Genomic DNA, 23,341 nt, shown 5'->3' with positions numbered 1-23,341 from the left:
CATGAAAAAGTAAGAAGCAAAAGAACCAAAGAGAATGGTAAGATGGATTTTGCATGAGGCAGTTAGAACCATAGTTTGTCTGTGATGAGTAATACAAATCTGGCATGGATTAATCGTTGTAGGATTAACCGATTTACTTCTACTGGTCCTTTTAAAATCTATATTCATTCATTCAGATATACACAATTTTATGTGAATTTCTTCCATATATAGAAAGAAATACAGATAAAACATATGTTCACCAAATTTGGCAATTCCTCTATAATGAAACAGTTTACATTTTAGATTTATCCAAGACTGTATTGTTTCCAATCAGTTTATTTCATATTGTTAATGTTGATAATCTAGTTTTGGTTGTATGTTTCTTTGTTTTAAGCAACTTGTTTCTTGAATTTGTCCAATTTTGAATACTATCAAAATTGGTCTCCGACTTATCCATGGCTGTCACTGTCCTTGTTTGTTCATGTTTTCTCAATGATCCATTAAATTTGTATCAAAATCTATATTCATTTTCCCTCCCATTTTGCATTAAAAAGAGAACAAGAAGAAAATCAAGTTTTTATGTGTTTTTATTCATTACAGTGGCATGTTCTTTTCATACATATAAACTGGTTTAATTAACGATTGAGACATAAGACAAAGAGTGAAGTCAAGTATGAGCCTCAATCTCGTTGTGCGAGATCTCATGAGATATGGTGAGCTATGGTCTCACATACACTGGTATGTCTCAAGTAAAACTGTAATTCTTCTATTTAACCTCAAGAAAATACATGTTATCTAATGACATCTAAATAGTTTAAACAATGCATGAAAATTATACACTGAACTACAATGAAAATCGAATGCTATTGAACAATAGATCAGGATGTATATTAAAATCTATTCAAAAACTTACAAGAAATTTTATAACATATGGATTTCAAAAAACGTTGAACTGTTTCTCAATGCTCCAGTATCAAAAGGGAAATAACCACAGTAAATTACTGGAGCATAAATGATTCAATGCTCCAGTATTCAAAGGGAGATAACCACAGTAAATTACTGGAGCATAAATGATTCAATGCTCCAGTATTCAAAGGGATAACCACAAAATACTAGAGCATGAATGATTCATCTGTAAATAAATATATACATTTACATAAAAATTCACATTTTAAGTAAAAAAACTTGGACCAGCCAAATTCTAATCACTGATAATGATATGGTTTAATTAAAGCAATTCAGCAAATCTGAAAGTAAAAATGGCAATCAAATTCATAGCTGTTAGGAAATTGACAAGTTTGAAGTTAAATATGACAAAAATCAAAATGAAACTAATTTGCTGTGAACCAACCATGATTGGGTACAGTTGTCAACACAATAACATCCTAAACATTACTAAGAACTGTCACAAATTCAGATAATAAATAAAATTCTAACATTCTACAAACATAACATTTTCAATGTTGCCGGCTTACACAAGATATCTTGGAAATATCTTCAATATTTTATTTGGGATATTGTGTACTGGTTCATGAAACATATATCCTACATACACTTCAAGAAAACCCAAAGCAAATGAGTACATGCAGTACTATTGTTGTTGTTCTTCATCTTAAAGTCACAGCATTGGGCAAATCTCACAGAATATTTTTAAATTATCAATAATGCCATTTTTCAAGTATTTAGGAAGTAAAAGTTATGGCAATAAAAGAAAATATATTAAATATTAGACACTACATATGATAATGTAATATATTGTCAAACACATACATATATGTCTGACCCATATATTAATGTTTGACCCATATATGTATGTCTGACCTATATATTTACGGTAATGGCTTTTCAAGAATCTACAACATTTCTCTTTGATATGCCATCAAAATTTAATGGGAACATCTATGATGTTAAAAAATGGCTGACAAATGAAGATAATATATAGTATAGACCATATCTGATAACCGGTATATACTTTTCATAAGTTAGCCAAGGAGATCATAAGTTAAATGAAGTCATGTGATAATTTATGAATAAACATTAGATAAAAGTCAAAGATAATTCTCAAACTGTACTAATTGGGATATTCATTGATGTTCATTATTGAAATTGTTTTGAGATGAGTCCACAATTCATACCATTTCAATTAAATATGTTTTGAAATGTGCCCTTTCATTCACACTCCTTACCAAGAGACATACTTTCACTAAAAGAGATCAGTGAATTCTAAACAAAGTTAGATATGAAACAAACAATTTCACACAATGCAATATCTGATCTGTTGTTAAGAAATCTATATACTACTTTAAGGGGGTACACTTAGCACATAGTTTTGTTAAATCTATCAAATATTTTTGAATTTATAAATACCAAAACTTCTTTTATATTACAAATTTTTATCAAAATGGAGCCACAACGTTTCATCAAAATAATTCATAGCCAAACCATAAGATGAGATCTGCAATTGAAAATGTTAGTCTGTTTAAACGATCTTCAGAATTCTTTAAAACGTTCTGTTGACTCTTCAAGAGTTATCTCCCTTATATGTAATGTACCCCCTTAAATATAATATTTTATCTCATTCAATATATAATTACAACCACAGATTTCAACAACATAATTTCTGACATTATCTATTATGCTTTAATAGTACACAATATGATAAGTTAAAAAAATCTACACCATTGAAGAGTTATGTGTAAAAAAACATATACATGTACAGTTCATGTTATGCATTTTTTTTATGATACACACGAATGTGAAACAAGCATTGTTACCCTATAAATTAAATGAATGTAGAAAAAAGCAATAACTTAATAACATAAATACATCCGAAAAAAAACATATCGTCAACATTCATCAGTTATTTTGAGTTCAATAAAGTAACATTCAACAAAATGTGGAACGATTGCTAATATTCTGACAGCACAATTTTCATGTTCACTTTTATAATACACTATTATGTGGCTAATCATCATCACCATATAAGTTTATAAGATGTAAATAACAGAATTTAAAATTTCCACATATGAAGATTCATTAAGTTGAATGCGACTGAGAGTTCTGCGATTTATCTTTAAAAAAACTGAGCAGCAATAATCTACATTTGAAAAGATGAGAGTTATGAAAGCATGGCTTTTATCTGTGGTAACATTGTATCTTGAAAAATTGTTAGTAAAAGAGATCACTTTTAAACTGAGATTTTATCGATGTATTTCAACATTATGTTAATTTTGACAATGATTTGAATGTCATTTGACAATATGATTCAATGTAAGATATTCTGTTGAAATTATGAGGCAAAAATAAAACAAGTCATTCAAAAATATAAACAAAGCATAAATTAGTCTTTTGAAGTTATGAACTAAATATAACAGTCTTTAATCATTATACATCCAAAATAATGACCCAATATAAGATAGTCTTTTTGTTTTCTGACATAAAATCCAGATACAAGATTGACCAATATTTGATAGCCTTTTGTCTTTTGACATTTTGACCCAGATTTTAAGATTGTCTTTTGACAGTATAATCCTTATTTAAGTAATAATTTATAAAGACAAGACATGTATATACATGTACCTTTTATAAGATTGCAAAGGTTAGAAAGGTTCTTTACAAATTAGATTGTCAAAGTTGTACAGATACATGTATATTTGCAGAATTATACTTGAAACTTCAAGGCATCAATTGTTGTTCTATTTTAAGTTTTGTAAAAAATAAATTCAAGAATAAATTTCTGAAAAATAAAATTTTTGACTATAGAACAAAGATAAATTCTTTCATCTTTTTTATATATTGGATCTTTATCTATGAGTGTTAAAATCTATCATTATTTCTTTCCAAAAATAAATCAATCCTAAGGTACCCTCTTCCTTTTTTATAGTCATAATGGGTGTAACAAAAGATTGTCCTTATTGATTTAAAAGAAGGAAGATCAAAATACCTGAAAAATTTCATACTCTGACATCCAAAGAAAGTATTTTCTATGAATGCTACAAACTGAGTTTAACCTGAGGGCATCTATATATTTTATAAAGCAGATTTCCTAAATTCACATCTTTAAAAATCTATAAATAGAGGACAAATGTAAATGTAGTATGATAGCTGAAAAAATCTCAATCTATTACTAAGAACCAGCTGATTACTGTTAAAAATATTAACTACAAACTATGATTTTTTTTAATTGTTATCTCCCTTAGCCAGCTCTTGATAGATGTGGGTTTACACATAAATAGAAGAGCCAAGTGTAATAATATGCATATATTTAGCACTAAATTCAAGAAGTATTTGGAATATAACTTAAAACAGAGCATTTTTCAAAACTATTTGAAGGTGGACTGTATCTGTTTTTTTATCTCAAGGGACATAACTTCTACCTTATTAAATTTTCTAGTACTGTTTTTTTCCTTAAGAATTTTAACAAAAGTATTTATAATGGTACAGATGTTAATATTTTCGAAATACTTTGTGAAATTATAAACTATCTTAAATTCTCTTCAAGAATAAAATGAATAATAGCTACATCAATATATTATGTTCTTTCGTTAAACAAGCAAAGCATTGTCACAATTATATGAATATTTTAGAATGTCATACAGATCTAGTATTAGCCAGCATAAAAAGAGATTTAAAAACACCATTGGAAAGTAATGTAAACAATGCTATCACAAAAAATCCTAGATTCACATTTCTACATAATAATTAAAATTTCATCTTGGACTAGATTATCACCCCTTTTCATCATTATTCTATAAAAAAAAATCATTTTAGTAGATTAAAAATTAAAGGGAAGTTTGAATGATGTTAAAAATGTGACTGAGTTTATATTGCCTCATTCCAAACTCAAATGTTTAAATTACACATATTTCCATATAAAGATTTCTAGGTTTAACATTCATAAATTCCACACTTCTGTCAACTTTTTAACCATACACATTGATAATTGCTACAATTAATTCAGAGTATCTATAATTCAAATCTATATTTAATATTTATAATGACAATACAAACTAAGCATTTTTCAAACACTATGTCTTAATTTACTCTACATAATAATGATTATGAAATCATCTAGATATAAGAAGATGTGGTATGAATGCCAATGAGACAACTCTCCATCCAAGTTATAAAAGTAAACCATCTGCACAGATTTTAAGAGCGCAGAGACTAGATGAATAGGTGTTGAATTTTTAATGTTAAGGTGGTACCAAACACTACAGGGCGATAACTCTGTAAAGTCAGCTTTACGTTTTAATAATGTTGTGTTGTAAAGGGAATAATAAGCTTCTCAATGATCAAAACTGGTGTTTGTCAAATTGCTATATAACCAGTGTATTTTTTCTGACCAAACGGTTGGTTCAAAATTTTTGAATTTTTTGTTAAAGGGTCAGAGTGAAATACTTTGTCATAATTTTATGAAAATTAAACGAGCCAAATTTATTTTAGGGAAAGTGTTGGGTACCACCTTAACAAGATTATAAACATTATATTTTAACCACAAAGATAAATTCTACATTGCTTTTGCACTGTTGTGAGTCAGAGCTATATTTAATTTTCACATAATCCTACATTATATAATCTATAGATGATATTTTGCACACATACATAGAACAGAGAGTGTTAGTGGACTTGTTGCCACAAGCTAACTATAATCTATATTGCCAGCACAGACAAGACATCATGCCACAAGCTAATATTAAGCACTATATAAGTGAGGTTGTTATTTATTGCACTTTGCCCATCATTATGCGACCATAATATTAGTTGTTATGAAAATACTGAGCAATCAACTAGTATTTCCAAGATGATAAGTTTCATATATAATTTTCATTTAATATGGCTCCTATTTTGTCTGTTCCTAGAGTAAGAAAATAGCCAATACATGTACATGAAAATTTAGGAAATGACTGTGGATTTATAATTTTTTACATTATTACTGAATTACTAAAGAAAATATTTAAATATACATTGAAACCCATTATTATTCTTTTTGTATTTTGATAATAATTTCATTGTAATTGTTATTTGATAATGCCCTTGAAAGATCAAATATGGGGGGAAAGTTTCCTCTTAAGAATGACTTTAAACAAGGGGTGAAATGAATTTGTATATTTCAAAATTGAAAATTATAAAAAAATGTCATCTTTGTATTTAAATATTTAACAAGAAGGAATAAAGATATATCAATAATTTAAGAAAAATCAGTTTTTGTTTCTCAATGCTAAGCTAGTTCTCATCACCCCTCTCGAGAAAAACAACCCCAAACAAAACCCATTAAACCTACATCCAAAAATACAAATCATCATTAAGAGAGATCTTAATAGAAATTGTAGACTAATTTTCTGTCTAACAAACTAAAGCTATACAAAATATCAGTGTCTCAGACCTTTTAATAGTAGGTAGACCAGTCATATAATTATTTTTTAATTCTAACAGATTATGAAATAATTTTCATTTATGATATAATGCATATCACTAAATATATGATTTTGTTTCTTCCTATATAATACAATCTGTGCTCTATTTATCATTGGAATTTGTAGAAAGCTCGATAATACTGCAGCCCCTAAGATATAAACTTTAAAAAAAATATCATTGATGTGTACACTTTGAACAGAATGTTTGAAGGGCTTAAGAATCAAAAGGTCTAAGCTATATTTATAATTTATGCCAAACAGTCATTATGAAGCACTATAACATGTAAATAAAAATATTAATCTTTTCATTGAGATTCAAAATAGTAACAAAAAAGATATTCATAAATTAATTGCAAAAATGTTCACGTTTTTTGCTCAGTTTATGGTCATGTCTTTAATACGAAATATTGTGTTTTTTCTAAACAATAAAAAAAACTTGTCATAAAATCTGGTTGGTATCACATACAGAAAATTGAAAATATTATTATCATATCACCAAATTTTGCACATCAGGTAACACTCAGGTCAAATATTTTCCCATCCTGAGATTTTTTATCTTATATTATAGAAATAAATATATTTATTATATCAATTAATTTAGCATAAATATTCAGTTAGCTCTGTTTGTACCCATTGTTATTACAATAGTTCATTGACATCCGTTAACCAATGAAATATCTTTTCACAGGAGATTCCATTACGAAAACCACATTTATACAGAGAACTGTTGAAAAGGAATAAATGATGATGTAACAATGTTATATTTATAACGAGCAGACTTTGTGTCGTCCCATATCATGTGATATACATCGAGGTAGCAAACACTTACAGCTATATGAAAAAAAATTCAGCGGCTCTTGTCACATAAATCTTACAAAAAAATGCTAGTAAGTCATAACTATATCAGTTTAACTTACAATCAAATTTTAGTCGTAACTTTTTACTTTGAAAAAGAGCTACGGTTATTTTGCTAATAGAAAACAAAACAAACAGATCACAGTCATAAACTAAAATAAAATCCACCTGTTCGTATAAAATCTCTGACACGCTATCACTACAAATCCACATCCACATTGAGACAACAACTTTGGTGTATTACACACAACCTGTGGCGCCATCTATAAATCCACAGTTTGTAATCCATCTGGATCACTTCAATGCTTGCTCACAGGCTGTTTAATTAAAGGTTAAAATAAGAATCCTTGGCACCATGAGATCTACTTGAAGAAACATTACATGATAAATGGCGCTGTGTGTACGCCATGTCTCACGTAGTATTAAGTTGCATGTGAGATATGAAGAATGTTTCTAGAACTCGCTCAATGTAAACTCGTATCCAAATATTCTTTCTAGATAACACTACTAAAGAGAACAGTGGTCTAGCTTCCATTACTGTTACGATGTTCCAATGGAGGTTTAAAATTTTCGGTGCTTGGACTGTTTGTTAAAGCACCGTAAATCTTGAAACCTTTGCTGGTCATATTTGACATAATTTGTAGAGAAGTTTTATGTCCATTAATGATTTCATCCTTCCACTGAGTGATTAGCACCTTATCCTGTTAAAAGATAAATACGTTGGTGAAAATATACACAAGAAGATTCAGATAACCTTTTGACCATGAGAAACATTCAATAGGTATTTGATAATAGATGATGTCAATTTCCTGTCAAAGGTCAGTTGATTAATTTAAATATTTAAGTATCTTTGATCCATTTTACAGACAGCAATAAAATTTGTATGCACTTTTTGTTTAGGAGCCAGCTGAAGCCCACCTCCCGGTATGGGATTTTCTTGTTGTGTTGAAGACCTATTGGTGGCCAGGGCTTTTTCTGCTCTTTAGTCAGGTGGTTGTCGCTTTGACACATTCCCATTTCCATTCTCAATTTTTTTTTTAACCCTATTCAGCAAACAAATTCGAGAAATAACATACAAGAACTCTTCAACTTATTGCTGATGACCTTAAACTCACTGTCAAGATGAAGATGGACATTAAAACTTCTTTCCTTATATATATAATCGATTTTCAGCCCATTATTGTTTTATGTATAACTACCACATTTTATTCGTTTGGCCATTAGTTTGATTTCTCCCAAATTGTTATCATGACCCATGAGGTTTCTTCCTATATTTTGATTGGTATGAGTGCTGCAAAACAAAGTATTTGTCTAGAACAAGATCGCTTATTTAACTGTTTAAGAAACACTCTAGAAACATGGTCTAGAACAGCATCTATTTTATAGGGTCTAGAACAGGGTGTACATTTTCTGAGGGAGTCTAGATCAGGGTATGTTTTTCAAAATTTATTTTTGGACAGGGTATGTTTTTTTAATATTTTCTGGTTAGAACAGGGTATGATTTTTTAAGTGCTGTCAGCACAGTTATACCCAATAGGATAGTCAGTAACCCCCCCCCCCCCCCCCCCCTCTCCCCCCTGGTATGAGTTTTCAGGACTTAAAGAGTTACAATGTACTTACTGGTGATGTTATAATTAGTTTGGTGTCAGTTTTCAGGACTATCACAATACAATTTTCAGTCTTGTTAAACTTTTGGAAATCTGGATATATGTCTTTGATATCTAACATTGAAACAAGCTGAAAGTATATGAAATAGTATATGGTTATAGAATGAACATATATTATATAAAGAAAAAGCAGCATAGTATATAACAAGAACACATTCCTATAAAAGTTCAGGCTTTGTGGTCATAAAAAATTTGAGCATTTTGGTCATACTAAGACTCAGAAATCAACAAATCAAAATACAGATTTTGTTCTCTGTTATACTGAGTTAAGTTTTATGAACAAGAGCCCAGAAATCCATCTTAAGACTTGTTTATTTTCATACTATTACCAGTGGTTAAATGTGTCTTTCTCAAGTTTGGTGTTGACTGCAAATCTTTGATAGACTTAAATCTTTACACAACTTTTCTGAACTTGTTAGTGTTGAGGGTATTTTGACATAATGCATAGAAACAGTATATACTCTTCTGGAGAAAGTAGGGTGGGGGTATAACAATCTAATATCATTATTACCTCTACACCTTTACCATAGACTATCTGTCCATCTCTATTTTTATGATAAAATTCTAAACGGTTTGGATACAGCTTTAAATGTTTCTTCTGCCAGGCTTGAAGAAATGGTCCACCTAATTTCAGTACTTCACCTTCCACTATACAGTCTGTTGGTCCTGAAATATATAAATAATCATCTATTATAACAACGTCCTGAAATAAATTCTTAATGCTCCATAAATTTTCAGTTGTTTAAATAGGAAGTTAAATTTTAGGATTTTCTCGCAGTGTTGAAGACTCATAGGTGTCCTTGGCTGTCTTCTGCTCTTTGACACATTCCCCATAATGCCCATATCCATTCTAAATTTTATCAATTATTTTGTTATCAGTTAAGTTTATACTCCAAATACATAGTGATGCTCATAATAAATGGTTTCAAACTCATTAACTAAAATTACTTTTTAAGTTTTAAGATTTAAGATTTCATTTTTAGATACTTTTATTTTCAAACATCTGATTTTAAGCATCATAGATAAGTGGTGAAATTATGATTAAAACTGATTGTTTTTTTGTGATACCATGTTATTGAATCATGTTGACACTCCACTTGAGACTATTGTGTGTTCGGTTTTTTATGTTTGTGGTATATGAAGCACTGTCCTATGTAGGTGTAATACCACCAAATCATGGTACGTCACATCCGGTTGCATACGAAAGTAGGTCTAAAAAAATATTCCCTTGATTTTGACCGTTGTAGGTAATTAATCCTACATTTTATTGCAGTAAAACTACTTCTGTGTCATAAACATATGTCTTGGGTATTTCAAAACACCATTATTTTTTATTTGTGATTTCTATAGAAAATTTTGTAATCTTGAGGTTACATGGGGAGAAATTTGATTGGTTAACTTCCAATGATGGTTATTTTCTTATATGCAATGAAATGTTATGTGAAACTTTTTCTATAGAACTGGACAGGATAAAACTGTACTCATGCCAAGTATTTCTTTATTTGAAACAAAGAAAAATTCTGCACAATTTTTTGAAAAGTGCAAATTTAACAAAGACTAATAGGGGAAAATCAATGGTGGTATTACACCTGTAGATGTCAACGTAGTTCCTATACAGTGGAAACTAGCCTGTCAACTCTACTGTTGTGAATTCCAACTCTGCTTGTGATGAGGTGTGTTCTCCTCTTATCTTAATTGTCAAGGATTACCAAATTACCAGTTTTCCTACTGAGGATAGTTGGTTCTGTCTAGGTAATTTGGCTGAAAATTACACATCAACAAACAAACAAACAAAATCTAATGGATTACATAGAATTATCTTACCATCTTGCTGGTAGTAAGAAGAATCTGACCCTGGTTTTTGTTTACGTTTTAATTCTAGTTTATCGGTATCAGCGTTAATTGCATCAAAAACAGTCTCAGCTACTTCCTGTTGCCATCGTTCTGATACCAACAATGGAAAATTTCGGTACAAATCCTGATCTGCCTCAGTTAACTGGAAAATATAAATTATAACTAAATTGTTAACTGACAAAGAAGGGTTTCTATTAACCCTTACTACTTTCAAGGGATACATATTTTATGTCAGATGATAGTTTAAGGTCTGGTATACATGCATTATACAAACTTATTCAAAGAGTTGACTGCAGTTTGTAAATATTGAACTTGTGGTACTTGTGTGTATAAATACCAAGTAATTTAGGATCTAAATTGGAAAGCTTAATTTACGACCCCATATATAAGACTTTGAAACATTCTATAAAACCTATTTCTGCTACATGAAAAAAAAATCATATCAATGAATGTAATTAAGATAGTTGAAAGATGTTTATCAAAAACCTGGGTACACTTTTAATTGACAGCAACGTTAACTATAGATGGAATCAACCAAGGTAGTTAAGAAAATTAGAATATGAGGTTTTAACATCATTAATCACACATGTGTTTACCTTTATGCCCTTGGTATCTTCTTCGTCAAATGAACCAATATCAAAAGCATCGGCTGCATTAACTTCTCCCCTGGGAGGTATCAATGGGGGCTGATATTTTTGTAAATAAACCTGAGTCCAATCTATGCCACGGAAAAATGGATGTTCTTTAACTTCAATAGCTCTGAAAAATAGAGAGAGAAAATCTTGATAAAATTGTTTAGTATCTTAATGCATGCTGAATGATAAGTGTACTTGAGAAGTTTGGTTTTTGGCGTTTTTTTTCTCTAAAAAAGGAAAATTCATTGCAAAAAGCTTGTTCAATTATCACATTTGATACATTTATTGAATTTGGCATCAATTGTATCAATCTACTAATTATGAGCCAATTTATCATTAAAAATTTGTAGTTTACAATAAAGTGTCTTTTGGAAAACTTTTTTTCCTCTTATCTTCTAATCCCACAAATTTTCTGGTAAATGGATAAAATGAAAATACTTAACCAATGTTGAGTGTGAAAGTTAAATTTTTTCAAACAATTTAATAGTAAAATTCAGTTGTTGAATTCCTCCTTATTACTGCATCTGAGAAAACTGTCATTTCTATAACTTTTTTGTAAAATGTAGCAAATCCCTTGCTTCTTCCTCTATAATTCATCAAAATTCTTCATATTGCTATACATACCCTCTGCCCATGCAGCCAACTCGATCTTCCACATTTCTACATAATAAAGCTTCTAATAATGTTTTCATTTCTGAAGACATGGAATCTGGTAACTCAACATTCTGAAAATAATAGAACATAAAATTCAGTTCAGTTCACACTAAACAATAGGCTGAACTTAAAACTTCAATTTATGGTACTGAAAGAAAACTATTTTGTCCAAGTTCAGGAAAGAGAAAACTTTACCTACTCTCTGTAACAATTTTTTTATGAGAATAAAGTATTCATGCAATTTCTTTTTGCAGCCCTCTTTCTTTTGAAATATTTTTGCTTTTTTTGTTGTTGATGGATAGTTGTGTACAAATGTTAGTACCTACTAACAAAGGAGCAGCCCTTGATATCTTACTTATTGTTTAAGATGGGAGGCACTATCTGAATCATGTTTCTTATTGAATGATACAAATTAATTTAAAAGTATTTTGCCCTATTGGAAGTGATAATTTAAATGGGTACATGGTAAGAACTTCTCTGTCAGTGGTGCTCAACAAAATGACTGTTACAAAGTCTTTCCAAACTATTTTTGCAAAGAATTCCCCTCAAGCAGGTGCTAGAAGCCTTCAACTTGTAGTGAGTTGAGATTTTTTTGCTTTGAATTTAAGGCCTCACTGTGGTTTTGAGATGATGAAAAGCAATAAAAGAACTGTTTCTTTGCTTTTGTCACCGTGTCTTTGAGATGAAGAACAGCAATATATGTATTTTCCTTTGCATTCAGTGTGTTTTTGCTGTTCAAGTACTAATTTTTTGTCATGGACAGATACTCTATATCTTTTGTTTTTCTTTTAATAAGTTTTAGTATTGATAATCTTACCATTGTCATGGTCATTCTGTCTATTTCATGTTTGTCTTTGGTCCGATGTTGCCTAAATGGACTGTGTCTATAAAAGAAAAAATATCTAATTCAAAAATGATGCTTAAAACGTATACATGGCTAAGTTTGTGCTTTTACAATGGTTTATGATTTCAAAGCAATATATGCAAACATCCAGAAACACCATAAGCCAAATTGCAATCTGAATGGATTTGTAGTAGAAGTCAAAGTTAGGTAGTCATTTTTCTATGACAGAGACAAAAGAAATGTTCCTCATATCTTTTTATATGTAATTATAGAAAATCATGATACAGATTCCTGAAAAGAAATATCAAATATGATATTTGTGATGTTTTTTGTCCATTTATATCAGCAATTTTTGTTTAACCTATTATTTTTTCATCATGTTTAAGTAAGTATAAGTGTAGGTTAAGCACTAATTACTAGGTTTTTAATTAATATATGTATATCTTGGTATACTTGGAGTCTATTTACAAAAACTGTGTGTAAGAGTTATCTCCCATTTAAGAAGATATTCTTTGAAAAGTTAAACATGAAAGAAACATGGAAAATAGAGGTGTTAAAGGCCTTTTTGGTAAAAAAAAATTATACCTGATTTCAAAGTCCTATGTTTTGTGTTAAAATAAGTGACAGATAGATTAAATGCTTATCTTAAAGTCAAAACCAAGTGTGGGTAGGAAACTTTACCAAACGTCAACAATAAGCTGTTCGTATGAAATTTCAATACCAAAATGTTTATACATGTTCTTTTCAAGAAACAACTTAAAGTGTCTTTTCTATGATGTCAAAACTATTGTTTTTCGTGAAATCAACCTAATCTATTTGTTTTTTTAGTTTTATATTACTTAAATTTTAAAGTGGACACAAACAAAAACCTTAATACCAAAAGTATAAATCACATTGAAAGATTAGGATAAACAACCCACTCCTTTTTATTGTTAAAGGAATTGACAAACACTGTGATCTTTCAAACAATATATATTTAAACATAAAATTGAGAATGGAAATGGGAAATATGTCAAAGAGACAACCCGACCAAAGTGCAGAAAACAGCCTAGGGCCACCAATGGGGTTCTAAATGCACAATGAGTTGGGCCTCTAAATTAAAATATATACAAGTTCAGTGAAGTAAATCAGAGTATGCCAAACGAATGAAATTCTTAATGTCCAGTGGCAAATGTTTCATGCATGTTTAGGACGACTAGCTTATAATATAAGAGTGTGGTTATGCTCTAGATATTCTCTTACTTTGCTTTAATTTCTAATATGGTAGAGGATGCTTTTGAAAAGAATGTAATGTACCAATAACTATAAGAAAATCCTCATAGATAACTAGAATGAGACTTTTAAATTTTTTATAACAATTTGTATTGATTGCAAACTTGGAAACATAATCTAGAATGATAATATCAAAATCCAACACAATCGATCACATTAAGCTTACTAATGGTGTATAAAGTATTCTATTAAACTCATGTTGCCAGAAAATCCAATTAAAATATCAGAAAGATAAAAACCCAATCAAAACAATGGTTCCAATACAATTGAATGCTTTTGTTACATAATTTTAAACCGATTAATTCACCATCTCGGAAGTCAAGGTTTGGATGTCAAAAGAGAATCTAGCTATTAAATTTACAGAACTTAATCTCAATATTGATGAAGTTCTATAAAATGTCCCAATCTTTCCATAAATCATGTATCTGTGTCAATGTTTTTACAACTGGGACTATTTATTTGTTAACTTCCTTATTTTGCAGTCAAGTCTGCAAATTTTCGAGAATTATGTCAGCTGAACTTTATGATTCCTAATACTGCCTTGATTCCATTACCTGAATTTCCTGAATATGCTTAATAAAATAAACAAACCAGTAGTAAACAGAAGGCTATTATGTAACCTAGATAATTCCTTTTTGACAAAGATATATGTTTTGTCGAATGTTTTTTTCAAAAGTGAACAGTGCACTTTAATCTTGTTTCCACAACACGTTGCAGTCAAGGCATTAACCATGTAACATCAATATTTATTCTAATTTTAGGAAGCTTAAGAAGTATAGTGTTGATCAGAGTTGCCCATGTTTTGTATGAGACTGTAAAGAACCCCTAAATGCAACTTTACTTATGTTTTGAGTTTGTAAGTAATACATGTATTAGTATCAGAGAACTCTCTAATATGCAGAGTAAAAAAAAATTAAGTTAAATGGTATAAATGTCCTCAAAGTAAAAAAAATGCTGTAAAATATCCCATTCTTGAAGAGGTATTGGACAAATAGTGAATGACACAGGAGACTCTATGGCAGTTTAAAGAATTGTTGGTCTTTTTCAAAGAGCTCCATAAATGACCACATGGCCCAAAGTGAAATGGATGATCTTTATATATATATATAATAAATAACTTCAAAATGTATTGTCAAGGGAGTATGGCAGTTGTTATCTACAGGTCATTTCTATGCATGTTGGCGTAGTGTATTGTTTAGGGAGTATGGCAGTTGTTATCTACAGGTCATTTCTATGTATGTTGGCGTTTGTCTTTGTTGCATTACATTGTTTCTGTTGTTCCGTTGTGTTTCCTTGGTTTTAGTTTGTAAACTAAGATTGTTTTTCGCTAAATCGATTTATGTCTTTTGATCAGAGGTATACTGCTGTTGCCTTTATTAGCAGTGAATTTAAACATGAACAGTAAAAGAATTATTTTCGAATACTGATAATGATTTTTAATAATTCTACTGAAACAAAATGTCAACACTTCGAAACATTGTCTGTTATGACAGTGGCCAATCCAGAACTTTTTTAGGGGGTCTGCTACAGTCATGCTTCAGTGATATAATCAACCAAATTTTTCCCACAAAAGAGGGGGGCCTGGGTCATCCAGACACCCCCCCCCCCCCACTGGATTTGTAAGATTCACCTACCCTTTTAATAATTTATACAGCATACAGCCAAAGGAGAACCAATCAGCACTGGAATCGTATGGTGTACCTTTGGATAAAACTTCTGGAGCCATGTATCCATGTGTACCTCTGTAATGTAAACAAACATTATATTGGTTACTAAAGCTATTCATAGAAATAAACAGTACAAACTTCTCATGTATTAAAACATTTCTCACACTTTAGCCATTTATTTAGTTAGAAACAATACATTTTCTCTAACTTCTTAGTTAGAAACAATACATTTTCTCTTACTTCTTAGTTAGAAACAATACATTTTCTTTTACTTCTTAGTTAGAAACAATACATTTTCTCTTACCTCTAAATACCCTTCATATTGAAAAAGCCTAACGTTCTGATTATAAAGTTTTTGGTTTGTCTTGTGTGATTAACAATTTCATGAAATGCTGACGCTCAGTGTAAATTATAATATTGACAAGTATAATGCCTACCCATGTTAAAATGAGCATAAACCAGGTATGTGCTTTCCTAATTATTGAACGGCGTAGGGTGACCTATGGTTGTTAATTTCTGTGTCATTTGGTCTCTTGTGGAGAGTTGTCTCATTGGCAATCATACCACATCTTCTTTTTTATATAGATCATGACATGAAGGAATTATTTCTTCATAAATATATGTTTTTACTTGAACAAAATTGATGTTTAAAATAGCTCCAGACAAAAAATTTTAAAAGAAATGACAACTAGGAAGAAAATAAGTGGACACGTGAATTATTAACACTGTAACAATAAATTTTATATAACCATCATACATAAATTAATAATGCTCACAGGTTTCTCAGTTAACATAAATATAACATGAATGGAAATAGGAATACTTTATTTTGTAAACAAACTAACGTCACAAATACTTAAAAAGTCGTCACAAATACTAAAATAGTCAACATTGTTATATTTATCAAATGTCGTTCTCAAAGGTGTTAATTCTGAGCTAGACAAACTACGCATATTATCACAATACCACAATCTTGTTCTGTTTACAAGGGATGAGCGTGATATCACGTCACATGGTTAAGCGTGTTTACATAAAGAATATTTACATATGTCCGGAAGCTTAATCGTAGTTCCATAAAAATGTGATAGATGAACATATGGCCAGATAGAGGTGTAACTATACACCCTCCTCTTTTGGAGATCAAATAATATGCCACTGAATTTGGGCATCACACTCAATAGTATGGTAGATACTTTTTGTCAATGGAGTAAATTTTACTTACACACTTGCATGAGGTTTTTTCTTGGAAAAATCACAAGCCAGACCTAAATCTGATATTCGTACATGACCATTTTCATCTAGTAATATATTAGCAGGCTGAAAAATAAAATACAACACAATTTAATCCACATTTTTAACAAATAATATAAAAATTATAAATTAAACTTGTTTTTATACATAAATCATGACATCAGATTTCTAGTTTGATTGTCCTGTCCTGCCTTTTACAGCTTGCATGGGTTTTGCTTATTGAAAGCCATACATTGACCTATAATTGCTAAATACTAGGTCATTTGGTGCAACTCTTTAAAAAGTTTTCTCATTTGCAATCTTATCACAGCCTTTTATCTATATTTAATACCATAATTTGACTTGAAAATCTAGTTAACACAAATTTCTCAAAGTGAACAATTTTGTAAGTTTGCGAATTTTACTTTTCCTGGGAAAAATAATTTTGAATCAGGACTCATAGAGTGGGTGATGCATGCATGGCAGGATAAGCCTAACCTGTCTACCAACCCAGTTTTGTCCATTGTTGAAGACTGTACAATGACCTGCAGTTGTTAACTTCTATATCTTTTGTTTTTTGGTGGAGAGTTGTCTTATTGACCAATCATACTACATCTTTTTATTTTCATATTGGCCATATAAGTTCATGTAATCCACTTGTTTTTTTCTCTGGTATATATTCCAAATGGATTCACAAGTTTATCACATTGGCAAGCTATTTCTGCAAGCAATTACTTGTACATATTTATTTGTAGCTTTTTGATTTTGTTGCCAGAGGAATAGATTTAAATACTCATGCACTTCCAAAAGATACAGAAATCAATACACAATTGTTCCAGATGTTTTGGTCAAACATGCTTTTTGTAGGTGAAACCTTACTTTTTATCATGCCATTTATCAGCCCAGGGAAAAAAGTAGCTACTTTTCTCTTTGATTCATATATTTAATCAATTTTCATTATGAAGTTCCAAAGCTTCACATGGTTGGAAAAACAGTTTACGTAAATAAAATTCCAAGATAAACCATTTTTTAGTAGTTTAGAGTCCTAATTGGCTAGGAGAAAAAACAGAATTTGTTCAAGTGCTGAAGAGTCGATAGCCTCACTTTGGAATCTTGGAAAACTGTTTTTCACCTGGAAATAACCTTATCTATTTTACCTGTGTGGTAATTACATTTAATCCAAAGATTTATTCAAAGTAACAAGATATAATTGACTATAATCATGCTATTTTTATTTCTCTCAGAGATATAGCCACATGTAATAAAAGTATCAATCAACATGTGATTATACTTTCGTCATATCTAGTAGTTATGACTCATAATTCAATGTTAAATGAATGGAAGGTTTCAGTTTCCAAACTAAGAATGACCTTAAGAAATGGGATACAGCAATGAATTTATTGATATGAAAGGATGGAACTAAGCTTGAGTAATCACATACAAAATGGTAAACTATTGACTATCCAGGATATTTAAACACATATGTATTGATCTAACATGACAAACTCTTCCAGAAGTACACAGATGCCCCACTCACATGATCATTTTCTATCCCTAGGTGGGGCATAAATAAGTCCAACAAAAATGAAAAATAAAGGACAGTTAGTAATTGGATTGTCAAGAAAACAATTTCTCTGAATGGGTTAAAACACCCCTCTTTTAGTTGGTTTGGTTTTCATGTTGTGCTTTCTATACTGTTGTTTGTTTTTTTGACATTTTTCCTTTTTCGACATGGTACTTAGGTAAGTTTGTTTCAGACTTTCAAGTTTGAATAAAATCCTTTTGGTATCTTTCACCTTTCAATGAATTGGGAAATAAACCAACCAATCAAAAGACCACATGACTGCCAATCTGCCAATCAAAATAACGGAATCCTATGAAACATATAAGTATTGAAATTATTTACCATGAAATCCATAAAAATTGGTACTCAATACAGTAATTACATTTTATTGGAAATTTAATTATTAATGAAATTTTGTTATTCATTTAAGCCAACTGTGGTCAATTTGTGCATATTCCTTACAGAACAATGCAATACCAAATTTTGTATGGACAATTTTACTGGGTGAGCCATTAAGATTTTATTAAAGCATGTGCTTTGGCACACTGTCATTTCTTTAAACAAACAAATAAGTATGTATTCTGTATCATTATCTGGGAGATTTTAAGCACATGATGACTGAGCATCTTTTAAGGGATATTGAGTTTATGTAGTATAGGAATTCATGAGGGGTATAACACCTCTCATTGGGAAAATCACCAGTAAATCGTCTGGATTGTTTCAAAATGACAAGATGTGCTGATTTTTAATTAAAGTTAAATTTGGTTCACGATTCAAAATAACACAGTATATAACAAGAGGCTGTCGCAACGACAGCAAACCGGATTTATTAGCATTTATTTGTGTCCTGGCAATATCACAAGAACCATTACTCATGATTGGTGAAAGTGAAAATCGTCAATATCAAATTTGACCTCTATTTTGTCATCAGTATCAACATATTAAAATTTGAAAAGCTAAGTTTGAATGGTTCGTGAGTAAATGCAACAACGTGAATGGAAACACCATTTTACGATCTTTCAAGAACCATAACTCCTGAACGGTAAAGGTCAAAATCATCATTATTGAACTTGACCTCTATTTTGTCATGAGTAATAACATATTAAAATTAGAAAAGCTTTGGTTGAATGGTTCATGAGAAAATGCACGGACACGACTGGAAACACCATTTTTCAATCTTTCAAGAACATAACTCCTGAAAGGTAAAAGTCAAAACTGTCATTATTAAACTTGACCTCCATTTTGTCACCAGTAACAACATATTAAAATATGGGAAGCTTTGGCAGAACAGTTCATGCGTAAATGCACGGACACGACTGGAAACACCATTTTTCAATCTTTCAAGAACCTTAACTCCTGAACGGTAAAAGTCAAAATCATCATTATTGAACTTGACCTCCATTTAGCCATCAGTAACAACATGTTGAAATTTGGGAAGCTTTGGTAGAACAGTTCATGCGTAAATGCACGGACATGACTGGAAACGCCATTTTACGATCTTTCAAGAACCATAACTACTGAACGGTTGAAGTCAAAATCATCATTATTGAACTTGATGTCTATTTTGTCATCAGTAACAACATATTAGAATTTGAAAAGCTTTGGTTGAATGGTTCATGAGAAAATGCACGGACACGACTGAAAACACAATTTTTCAATCTTTCAAGAACATAACTCCTGAACGGTAAAAGTCAAAATTGTCATTATTAAACTTGACCTCCATTTTGTCACCAGTAACAACATATTAAAATATGGGAAGCTTTGGTAGAACGGTTCATTCGTAAATGCACGGACACGACTGGAAACGCCATTTTTCAATCTTTCAAGAACCATAACTCCTGAACAGTAAAAGTCAAAATCGCTATTATTGAACTTGACCTTCATTTAGTTGTCAGTAACAAAATATTAAAATTTTAAAAGCTTTGGTTGAACAGTTCATGAGTTAATGCGCTGACAACATTTGATTGCCGCCCGCCCGCCGCCGCGCATCCCCAAATCAATAACCGACATTTTTGTCACAACAATCCGATTAAAAATCTTCCAGAAGTAAAAATACTGTTTAGTGGTTTACTTTTGCATTGGTATATATTTTGCAACTTCAAATGCCAAACAGTTTCAAGATTTTCTTTTCTTCTCCTTAAAAATCAAGATTAAACTGCCAATTTTTGCATTTTTACGCTACTTGCAAAATTGGTGAAAATATTGATTGATTTATTTGGTTTTTAGCGTGACACTATTGTACTGTACTTTTTCGTGGTGGTCAGATTTCAATGGTGGAGGAAGCCTAAGTGCATGGAAAGAAACTGACAATCCAAGTCAATTAAGATTGGAGTCAAGTGTATACCTGCCTTGTGCAGTATTTAACTCACTCGTCCACTGAGACCCTAGTGAAAATAAACCCTTCATAATTTTTTTTTCGACTATAAATTACCTTTAAATCTCTATAGACAACATATCTATTATGCATGTGTTCTAATCCCAGAATAACTTCTGCTGCATAAAACCTGACTTCCCTCTCTGAGAACACTCCGTGCTGAGACAGATGATAGTGTAGATCCCCTCCATTCATTAAGTCCAAGATGAAACATAATTTTTCTGGAGTTTGAAAAGCGTAAGTCATACACACAATGAATGGGCTGCCTTCTTGCTGAGAAATAGAAGAAAAAAATAAAAATAAATTAATTAGTATATAAAACATGTGATATGCAACTATGTATAAAGTAAACAAATATAATTTACAATTAATAAGCAATCAAACTTATACAATAAGAGTTTCGTTGTTTCTTTCAGAGAGAAAAATCTCAATCATCAGGTCTTCTGATAGTTTGGGAATTAATTTGTACTGTATTAATGTCTCAAAATTTTCGTCATATCAGCAGTATTTTTAACATTTAATGAATGGCTAGTATCTATTTTGAATTTATTGAACCATAAAACTAATTTTTGACTCTTCACAATGAATAATCCGCGAAGCGGATTATGTAAAATGCGAAGAGTCAAAAATTAGTTTTATGGTTCAATAAAATAAAAATAAATTATTGCCATTCATTATAAATAAATTTCTATCAAAAATAAGGCTCCAAGAATTTTTTATATTATTAATATAAACAATAACAACGTACACACATGTTGGCGTATGAATACACAACGTCAGAGTGGGCGTGTCTCCATCAAAATTGACAACATTGAAAATAAAACTAATAATTTTAACCAATCATAAGACAGTAAAAACACCAAATTTATTTATTTACATATAAATGGGAAGTTTTGCTAGCCATAAACCATGTTCAGCCCACAATTTTCCTTAAAATGTCATATACCTAATCAGGAATATGGCAGTTGTTATCAAATAGTCCCTTTCTATGTATGGCAGTGGTTTTTTTATTGTAGCAGTTAAGTGTTTTTGTTGTTACATGTTGTTTCCCCCTATAGTTGATGTGTTTACCTCACTTTTCTATTGTTACCCAGATATCTTTCAGTTAAACCAATAATGACTATTGAAAAGGCTTTAAGCAGTATACTATTATTGCTATTTATTACAGTTTGATATTCAGCCAGTTCAAACCAAAATATCAAAATGTATTTGTAGCAATTACATAAAAAGTGGGTTAAAAATTTATGAAATGGAGGACAAAACTTGTTCTCATTCATCCTTTCATTTCATTCAACTTCAGAATAAATGACATGCACACAATCTGTATTTTCCTTTTAAAATTTCTTTAATTATGTGTTTAAAACTTGTCAAGATGACATTGACATTGCCTCAGCAATTTTCTAGATAATTAAGACAATCTAATGAAGTTTCCCATGATGTAACAATTTCAATTTATAAAATCCTAGAAATACCAAATAAGGTTATTTCACTTTTATTTTCATTCATTTTCAGGAACATGTCTATATTCTAATGCTTGACTAAAATGAATTTACAAAGCTGCTTTCAGGGATGATATTCAAACATCAAGTCTAATAAAAATGAAAAAAAAAAAAATTAAGTATTTCCTCAGGATATGATCTTGACAATAATTAGTTGCTATGGTAACACATGATAAGGCCACTATGTTCTAAAATCAGTCAATTACAGTATAAATGACAGCAGCATTGTTTTTTTCTTAAAAGTTGTTTTTGGATATTGTTGTCCAAGTATGCAAAGAAAACACATTGAACTTGATTTTTGACCCATGTCAATTCCCTGTCCATTTTGACCTAGGCACATACAGTCAAAGATGTATACAATGGTCACTTTCAGGACCAAATAAATGAGGTTATGAGAGAGGGCACCTTTAGATTAAAGTTCAGAATTCATAGGTTTTACTACAATGGGACACACAGACATATGTGGAGGGTGTATTAGGACACCAGGTTCACTTATCAGGGGTCAAAATACCAATTTATTGCCATCAGACTTCAGCTGGACTTTTACAATTAATCATTGGAGACAGACACAATGTGGCAGGGTTAAACAAGTTTTGTGAGATCTCAACCCTTCCCCATTACCTCTAGCCAATGTAGAATACAAAATCACATAACCATACCCACAGTAGAACTCAAATTTAAAAGAAATCTGAGTCCTTCATATGTTAGATAAAGTAACAAAAATATCAATATTTCATTTTGGTTTTGTTTATTTTATTTGCTCATAATTTTTAAATTTTTTAAAGAGTGATCATCCACAGTTACAAAAACCATTGAAAAGACTGAATA

At 30.5% G+C, this 23,341-nt stretch overlaps 1 protein-coding gene across 1 annotated transcript in view; it reads right to left on the bottom strand.

Annotated features, from left to right (window-relative positions):
* Positions 1–551: 551 nt before the first annotated feature.
* Positions 552–23,341, bottom strand: part of LOC134680999 (G protein-coupled receptor kinase 3-like) — a 100,968-nt gene continuing 78,178 nt past the window's right edge. The window contains exons 10-19 of the mRNA XM_063540332.1: positions 21,072–21,287; positions 17,069–17,163; positions 15,814–15,921; positions 12,881–12,947; positions 12,034–12,134; positions 11,371–11,533; positions 10,745–10,916; positions 9,432–9,586; positions 8,874–8,990; positions 552–7,954 (exon numbers count right to left, since the gene is read on the bottom strand). Of these exons, the coding sequence (XP_063396402.1) occupies positions 7,778–7,954; positions 8,874–8,990; positions 9,432–9,586; positions 10,745–10,916; positions 11,371–11,533; positions 12,034–12,134; positions 12,881–12,947; positions 15,814–15,921; positions 17,069–17,163; positions 21,072–21,287 (1,371 nt within the window). The 3' untranslated portion in view covers positions 552–7,777. The remainder of the gene's footprint in view (positions 7,955–8,873; positions 8,991–9,431; positions 9,587–10,744; positions 10,917–11,370; positions 11,534–12,033; positions 12,135–12,880; positions 12,948–15,813; positions 15,922–17,068; positions 17,164–21,071; positions 21,288–23,341) is intronic.

This window comes from Mytilus trossulus, chromosome 8 (assembly GCF_036588685.1).
Source record: "Mytilus trossulus isolate FHL-02 chromosome 8, PNRI_Mtr1.1.1.hap1, whole genome shotgun sequence".
Lineage (NCBI taxonomy): Eukaryota > Metazoa > Mollusca > Bivalvia > Mytilida > Mytilidae > Mytilus > Mytilus trossulus.
This window is presented reverse-complemented; position numbering and strand designations above follow the sequence as displayed.